Source organism: Lolium rigidum, chromosome 5 (assembly GCF_022539505.1).
Source record: "Lolium rigidum isolate FL_2022 chromosome 5, APGP_CSIRO_Lrig_0.1, whole genome shotgun sequence".
NCBI classification, from domain to species: domain Eukaryota; kingdom Viridiplantae; phylum Streptophyta; class Magnoliopsida; order Poales; family Poaceae; genus Lolium; species Lolium rigidum.
Genome location: NC_061512.1, coordinates 137,470,636 through 137,479,427, shown reverse-complemented (window position 1 = coordinate 137,479,427; position 8,792 = coordinate 137,470,636). Strand labels below are relative to the sequence as shown.

Below are 8,792 nucleotides of genomic sequence, written 5' to 3'. Positions count from 1 at the left end.
CATAGCGGGGCGGCGTGGCCGTTCCCACAACGGCGTGCATGTTCGGCATTGCCCTCGGCATGTACGTACGACATTGGCCTCGGCAGTATCCCTGGTGTCTCATAGATCGAGAGATGGGACAGCATTGAGGGTACATCCCGACGGTGGCCAAGGAGTTGCGGCGAGCATAGCTGTTCTGACCATGCCGATATCGACATCGGCATCGTTTGGATGCTGTGGTGCTCGAATCGAGGTGCGGTTTGTTTTATGTACGCTAAAATAAAATTGAAACAAGTTTTCTGTTGAAGGTTAGGTAAAATACGAAAGTTTGCAACTGAAAATTTTAATGGCACTATGGTGAGGTTATTTCTTATAGAACTATACACATCGGCCAAATTTTGTGAGATTTTTTTCCTTGTTGTTAAAGGTATGGTATCATGTATTCCAAATTTGGGGTCATTTGGAGATATTCGAAAAAAAATCACTTTGCTTAAGCGCATGCCGTTTGGTCACTCAAACCAGCTTTTGTAAGTAGGTGAATTTTTCGACCTTCTCTAAATGGCCTCAAATTTCATACAGATGATCTTCTATACGAAGATAGATAGATTGTTTGTTTTTTACATTTTTTTGATTTTTATTTCCCTTTATAATACCCAGTTGCTGGGTTGTGTGCTTGTAACCTTTATTCTGTGTGGGTTGCTGGGGTTGTGTTATGGGGATTCATTAATTTAAAGCCGGGCTCATCTTGAGCCTTCCGTCTAAAAAAAAATTGTACCAGGTTTCCTCGGGAGTTAATCTATGATTTTAAGTGTTCAATAAGTAGGACTTGCAACCATCATGGTCATTTCAGTGTACTTTGTGATGCACCCTTGACATTTAACGGGGAGGAAGTCCTGAAACTACGACGAAGGAAGATCACAGAACATACACTGTCTGACCTTTTGTCTGTCATTTGTCCCTCTTAACATATGATGCAAAGAGAAGTACCGCTGGGCAAATTTAAACTCGATAAACCTCTTGTTGATTTATTCCGAGAGTGCACATAAATGGCTCGCATCTGCTGCTTAAGATTTGAAAAATCGCTCGTCTTTGATGTTCTCTCTTGTCACATAACAGATGAACAGGTGCCGGCACAAATAGCTGGGCGGCAGGACAGCATCCTGTACTTGCAGGTTGCAGCTGCAGAAATGCTTGCTTGATCCACCACCTTGCTCTTGGTAGCTTTCTCGGCCCCTCTCAGGTGAGTTCACCGACACATCATCATCGATCTCCCAAAAAATATAGTTGTCTGAAAAAAGAATATATTTCTGTGACTGTGATTGCGTGAATATACCCGAACATATACCAAATTCCATGGGTCCATTCTCCAGTTTCCTCGGCATTAACGAACTGATACATAATTTTTACATGAAGCAGAGATTGCTATCATCACTGATGAGTAGGATTAGTGCAGGTCTCGATCATGAGACTGTTAAGCGCGGCAAAAATAAGCAGCTAGCACGGTATATGCTCTCAGATATCCACCATTCCCGGGATGCACCCAAGGGAGTGATAACAAGCACCTTGGTCTCGCCTCCTTGCCTTGATCCGCGTCGTCGTCACCGTCTGATCATCGGCGTGCAGTGCAGATGACCGTGCTGCAATGGTACTATAAATAGCAGCACATCGCTGCATGAGTTTTATACACAGCTGACAGCTGAGTGAGTAGGAGGCGCTGCAGAGTGCAGAAAGGTTCAGGTTTGGCTAGCTGTAGTAGGTGCGGCCATGGCCACCGAGAACTACGACCCGTGCTACCCGGACCAACCGGTGGTGCACCGGTACCTGCCCGTGTGGGCCAAGCTGCCGGCGTTCGGCGCCAAGCCGGCATTCGTCTGGGCCGACGACGACGCGGCCACCGGCGACATGTCGTACACGGCACTCACGTACTCCCAGCTCGACGCCGCCGTGGAGCGCATGGCGTCCGGGCTCCTCGGGCCGCTCCGGCGAGGTGACACCTTGCTCGTGCTCGCCTCGCCGGGGCTCCGCCTCGTCAAGCTCCTCTTTGCGTGCCAGCGCGCGGGGCTCACGGCGGTGCCCGTCATACCGCCCAACCCGTCCAGGCCCGGCCCGGCGCACGCGCACCTCCTGCGCGCCGTGTCGCAGACGAGGCCCTGCGCCGCTGTTGCCGACGCTCGCTACGTCGACGCCGTTGCTGGCGCGTCGGGCAGGATCGCCGCCGCGCTGAGCGGACTGCGGTGGCTGTCCGTCGAGGAGCTGGAGCTGGAGCCACCATGGCGGGGTGCGGGCCGGACGACACGTACCTGATCCAGTACACGTCCGGCGCGACGGGCATCCCGAAGCCAGTGGTTGTCACGGCCGGATCGGCAGCCCATAACGTGCGGGCTGCGAGAATGGCTTACGACCTGGGCCCGGCCAGCGTGATCGTGTCGTGGCTGCCACAGTACCACGACTGCGGCCTCATGTTCCTCCTCCTCACCGTCGTCTCCGGCGCCACCTGCGTGCTAGCCTCCCCGGACGCCTTCCTCCGCCGCCCGCGACTCTGGATCGAGCTCATCTCCGAGTTCAGGGCGACGTGCACGCCCGTTCCGTCGTTCACGCTGCCGCTAGTGCTCAGGCGCGGCGGCGAGCGCACAGCGTTATCGCGGCGACCGGTGCAGCTCGGAAGCCTACGGAACCTGATCCTGATAAACGAGCCGATCTACAAGGCGTGCGTGGACGAGTTCGTGCACGAGTTCAGCCGCGACGGGCTGCACGCCGGGTCCATCTCGCCGTCGTACGGCCTCGCCGAGAACTGCACGTTCGTGTCCACGGCGTGGCGGAGCACCAGCAAGCGCGCGGAAGAGCTCCCATCGTACAAGAAGCTCCTGCCGTCCGCGAGGCTTTCGTCTTCCATGGCGCACGAAGCGCCGGAGATCGAGATCGCCGTGGTGAACGAGGAGAGCGGCGAGCCGGTGGCGGACGGCGTCGAGGGGGAGGTGTGGGTTTCATCACCGAGCAATGCGTCGGGATACCTCGGGCACCCGTCGGCGAGCCTCAAGGCGTTCTGCGCGAGGATGCCGGGGAGGTCCGGGTCATCATGCTTCGTGCGCACGGGCGACCGCGGCGTGATCACGGGGGCGGAGCGGTACCTGTACATTGTCGGCCGGAGCGTCGACGTTGTGAACGTAGCACTGAAAGACGGCGGGGCGCGCCGAGTGCACGCGCACTACATCGAGACGGTGGCATTCGGCAGCGCGCCGGACCGCCTGAGAGGCGGATGCATCGCCGCTTTCACAGCGCCAGCGATAGCGTCACCCGAGCAAACAACGTGCGTCGTCGCGGAGCTGCAGAAGGGCGGCGGCCGGGGTGATAACAGAGGTCTCTGCGATCGCATGAGGCGAGCATTGTGGGAGGCCGAAGGTGTGAGGGTTGGGCGGCTGATGTTGGTCGAGACCGGCGCGGTGCCCAAGACCACATCGGGGAAGGTGCGTCGTGGGGCAGCAAGACAGAAGTTGATCGCCGGTAAGTTTCCGGTGGTTTTCGAGGCAGTGTATGACGACGGTAATGGCGAGGGGTCAGTGCGTGGGGTAGGCGAGGAGGAGAGCCAAATGGAGGAGAGGTGTGCGGCGAGCTGGGTGGCAGGGGAGGGTGGGGATCCAGCCATAGCCACAGCCTTTGGGAGTGCAAGTGGCCGTCTTCGCACGCGATCGTTTCTTTGATGGATCATTTGGTTGAACGGCCGTGTTCAACCATCGATGTAGAGGCTGTCATGTGTGTTTAGCTACTTCTGAAATCTCAAATTAGAGAGATTTGAAAATATACCCAGCCAAAAGATCTCTAACAGATACATCGATTCATGATTGTTTCCATGGAAAAAACCATGCATCCTATAGAGATTTGTTTTGACACAAGGAGTAAATAGACGTTCGGACTTTACAAGTTTACATGCACAACAATCATCCCCAGTTGAGTTCTTCAGAAACCTGATGCGAAATATCACAGAGCAAATTGCAAACAGAGAATTCATTGCCAAGTGCCATCATGCATCTCCTTGTATGCTTGGTCTATTCTCGGACTGCTGCTTGCTCGACAGCCTCCTCCTCCTCTGGATCCTATGGAATACAGTAGAAGTAAGCATAGACGGGGTCGTCAGGTCGGCGAAGGAGATGACGCTCAGGTTTCGCTTCTTCTTGATTTCCTCCCAGCGCACCATGTCATGTTCGTGCACGCGGCCTAGTCATGGTCCTCTTGGCAAGGGCCGACGGGCTCATCAGCCGGCAGGGCCAGGATGAGCCGAACGTACCTGTCGGGGATAACGGTGCTTCTTGCCGTTCCCTTCCTCGGTTCCTCGTCCATAGATGTTTGGACAAATAAAAAATAGCACATAGAGATGTCTTTTTAGCTAGTTCCTCGTTCTTTTTTTTTTAGATAAAAGGGGTTTAACCCCCTGGTTCCATTAAAGCAACCAAGAGTGTGTCAAGTCAGTACGAGGAATACATCACGGGGCAAAGGCCACCACACAGTCGACATGAAAACAGAAAGGACCTAAACTAAGCAAGCAGGCTAAGCATTTTTCCAGGACTTCATGATTTCAGGTCCAGCTTGACATCACCAGGCGATCCGTAGAAGCTCGCCTCTTGTTCTTTCCAGTAGCAGCAGATTTCGGTCCAGAAGAGATGTATGAGCATCCTGCAAAGAAGCCGCCACCTTCTGACGTTTGTGATTACCCTTGACCAAACATCTCCCAGCCCAGACCATGTTCTCCTCTGGAAACAAAATTCATTCCGTAAAGTCTACAGAGACCATAAAACAGCAGAACTGAAGGTATTAAGCACTTCATTTTTATCATTACTAATCCCTGCCTCGCCGCCACGGACAGAGGTAGTAGGGAGGGGAAGACCTGCTCCCCGGCTCGCTGTCTTGAATCTCGCGGTCTCACCGTCACACAAGCACCTCCAGCTTGTCACCGTAGCTCCTTCGGTGACCAAAAACCAGCGGCCCAAGTGTCCCCCAAACTCGTGGGTGCTGATTCTCCTATCTGAAAAATAAGGAGGTACATGTAGCAAATTAATAATCCACTACAAGAATGAAATTACCAGACACTTAACTAGCTCAATGCATATGTATCATTGTGTGAAGTATCTTGAAATTAACAGCCACTGAATTTGAAGTGACAATTGAACTATTGCATCATTGTGTTAAGTACTGTGTGGAGTAGGATTGATTTCCTCCCTCTCCAGTCAGAGCACCAATTATTGTTTTCAATGCAGTAAAGTAAACCATCTTACTGAAAACAAGCTCCACAACACACAACCAGCAAATAATTAGGCACATGATCAATTTCCAAGAATTGGAACTGAACTAGAATGAGCACAGTGATAGTGAATGCAGTTGCATTTTCACAACCTGCAAGTCAAAGCTACTACCATAGTCACACAGGCAGCAACTTTGAACACACCCAAGAACAACTCTAGTCACTGAAGGAAACAGTGTACAGGATTGAAAACTATATGTAATTGATAGGACAAAAGTCAAAAGTCTTACAAAATAATCACTTGCCTAGTGTATACCTAGTAGATCTGGGTGAGGGTACAGTGATATATATCTTTACTAAATAGTGACGGGGATGGAGTTTTGGCTCTGGGGTCCAGATGGTCATGATATCTGGACCGACCAATCTTGCACCGGGATCTGTGCCAAAAATATTTATATACAGATACGGTGTGCATGTAAAGCTGGTAAAGGACCGTTGTATTCCGCATTGATGAACTCATGGGTCGACACAAGTCTATAACGGAGGCCTTCCGTGACGGCGCTCTGGCAACAAGAGACATCAAGTGCACACTCCAGGTTGCCGGCGAGACTACCAGGCGTCCACGACTCCACGCTGCAGCGGAGTTCACGCGGCATTCGCCTTGACGGCGGCGCTGCTAGTGAGCTTATGAACCGGAAGTGCTGTAGCTATCTTGCTCCGCGCCATTAAGGTCGGGTGCCGCCACTTCAAGACTGAGGCTCCCATCGGTGAAGCCGCGCGCTACAAATCCATCGTCTTTCAGGACAACGCTCTGGTGAAGCACGCGCAGAAAGGTAGGATGGTCCTCGCCCTCATGCTGGCGCTCCGGTATACGTTTTTTTTTCGAAATGGGGTGTACCCCGGCTTCTGCATCATGACGATGCACACGGCCGTTTATTAATAAAAGGTTCCAAAAAGTATAGTTTACAATTCACACATACTCGAGGATTGATACAAGAATCAACCATCGAAAAAAGGACATACTACGACTACAACTCAACATAGTCTTCTAGTATGCCGCCAACCAGCCTGGCACAAGATATCCTGAGCGACCATCAGAAGCCGTGTGCATGCAGAAGCCATGGTATCCCGCAATCCCTCCGGAGAAAGTAGAGCCCAAAGCTGGACCCAATGGGAGACCATGTGAATAACCTGCAAGAAATGAAAAGATACCTTTTTATTAAAGATTATATCATTTCTGACCCTCCAAATAGACCAACATAAGGCAGAGACCCCAATCCGGATAAACGCCTTAGATTTTCTATCTACTCCTCTAAGCCAATTACCAAACATATTGGTAATATTGGTGGGAGGTGGAAGATCATAAGTGAAATTAACCGTACGCCATAAAAGTTTAGCTAACGGACATTCAATAAAAAGGTGTTGAATGGTCTCCTGTTCCCCACAGAATACACATTTCGTACACCCATTCCAATGACGTTTAGCTAGGTTATCTTTTGTTAACAAAACCTTATTACTCATGAACCACATGAAAATCTTAATCTTAAGAGGTATTTTAACCTTCCATAGATACTTTCGCAAAAAGGGGGTATGGTCACACATAAGATCTTCATACATGGACTTGACAGTAAACACCCCGTTAGATGTCAAATTCCAAAAAAACCGATCATCCTCGTCATTCAAAGCAACCATCATGAGTTTCCGACATAATTGTAACCATAAAGTCCATTTACTACCATTCAACACTCTTCGGAAGGTAATATTCAATGGTGGTTGAGCAAGCACCTGTGCCACAGTATCATTTTTATGATGGACAATGTTATATAATGAAGGATATTGCTGAGCCAATGAAGTAGTTCCCAACCAGACATCTTCCCAAAAGCGGGTGGTCATACCATTACCCACTTTGAAAGAGCCCCTTGAAAAAAACTCCTGTTTTACCTCCATCAATCCTTTCCAAAAAGGAGAATCAGAAGGCTTGGCTTGTACTTCCGATAACGACTTATGTCATAGGTATTTGTTATGTAGCAATTCTTGCCACACCCCGTCTTCATTAAGCAGTTTAAAGAGCCATTTACTCAATGAGCATCTGTTTTTGATTTCGAGTACCTCAATACCTAAACCCCCTTGATCTTTGGGACGTCACACAATATTCCATTTTGTAAGGCGGTATTTTTTTTTGTTTTCGTCTGACTGCCAAAAAATCTCGATCTATAGAAATCCAACTGTTTCCTTACCCCAACAGGTATTTGTAGGAAAGACAACATAAACATCGGTAAACTAGTTAACACTGAATTAATAAGAACCAACCTATCACCATAGGATAGTAACTTCCCTTTCCAGCATCCTAATTTACACTCAAACCTTGTTTCTACCGGATACCAATCCGAGTTTTTGAGTTTTTTTTGTAATGGATTGGAATACCCAAGTATCTAAAGGGGAGTTGTCCAGCATCACATCCAAAGATGTGCTTATACTGAGCCTCTTCCTCCTTTGCCTTTCCAAAACAAAAATCTCGCTCTTATGAAAATTAATCTTAAGCCCCGATAACTCTTCAAAGAGGCATAAGATTAATTTCATATTAACCGCTTTATCAAGGTTATGTTCCAGGAATAGTATGGTGTCATCTGCATATTGTAATATAGAGAGTCCTCCCTCAACTAAATGCGGGATTAGCCCCCCTACTTGACCATCCTCTTTTGCTCTTTCCATTAAGATGGCAAGCATATCCACTACAATATTAAAAAGCATTGGGGATAAAGGGTCCCCTTGTCTTAGACCTTTCTTTGTCTGAAAATAATGACCAATATCATCATTCACCTTTATACCAACACTACCCCCTTGGACAAACTATTGCACTAATCTTCCCCATTCAGGAGCAACCCTTCATCCTCAAAGTTTGTTGCAAAAAAGGCCATTTAACCTTATCGTAAGCTTTTTCAAAGTCGATTTTAAATAACACTCCATCCATTTTTTTAGTATGGAGTTCATGAATTGTTTCATGTAGAATCACTACCCCTTCCAAAATATTTCTACCTGGCATAAAAGCAGATTGGGTTGGTTTAATGACTCTTGGGGCAATCCCCGAGATACGATTCGTGCCAACTTTAGTAAATATCTTAAAACAAACATTTAGCAAACATATAGGTCTGTATTGTTGAATTTGAACAGCATTCTCCTTCTTGGGTAGTAAAGTAATAACACCAAAATTTAGTTTGTAAAGAGGCAATTCCCCATTACTAAACTGAGAAAACAAAGCCATCAAGTCCTTCTTTATTACTTCCCAAAAATTTTGATAAAACTCAGCTGGAAATCCATCTGGACCAGGAGCTTTATTTAGTTCCATCTGAGAAATTGCCTCGAAAACCTCCTTTTCAGTAAAAGGCGCCGTCAAGATCTCGTTCTCTAATGGAGAGATTTGTGTAATATCCTGATATTCCTCTGCAACAAGAGAAATATTGGTTGGCACCGGTACACCAAACAATTTCTTGTAGAATTCAGTAATATACACCTTCAAATTATCTTCCCCAACAATAGTTCCCTCTTGCTGTTCTAATTGAAATATTTTCTTTTTCGGTGT

General features: G+C 48.3%; 1 protein-coding gene across 1 annotated transcript; it reads left to right on the top strand.

The window, feature by feature from the left end:
* Positions 1–1,743: 1,743 nt before the first annotated feature.
* LOC124656464 (long-chain-fatty-acid--AMP ligase FadD26-like) lies at positions 1,744–3,677 on the top strand. Its single transcript, XM_047195202.1, is given in 2 exon segments — positions 1,744–2,236; positions 2,239–3,677. Coding segments are annotated over 2 exon segments (1,932 nt in total).
* Positions 3,678–8,792: the final 5,115 nt, after the last annotated feature.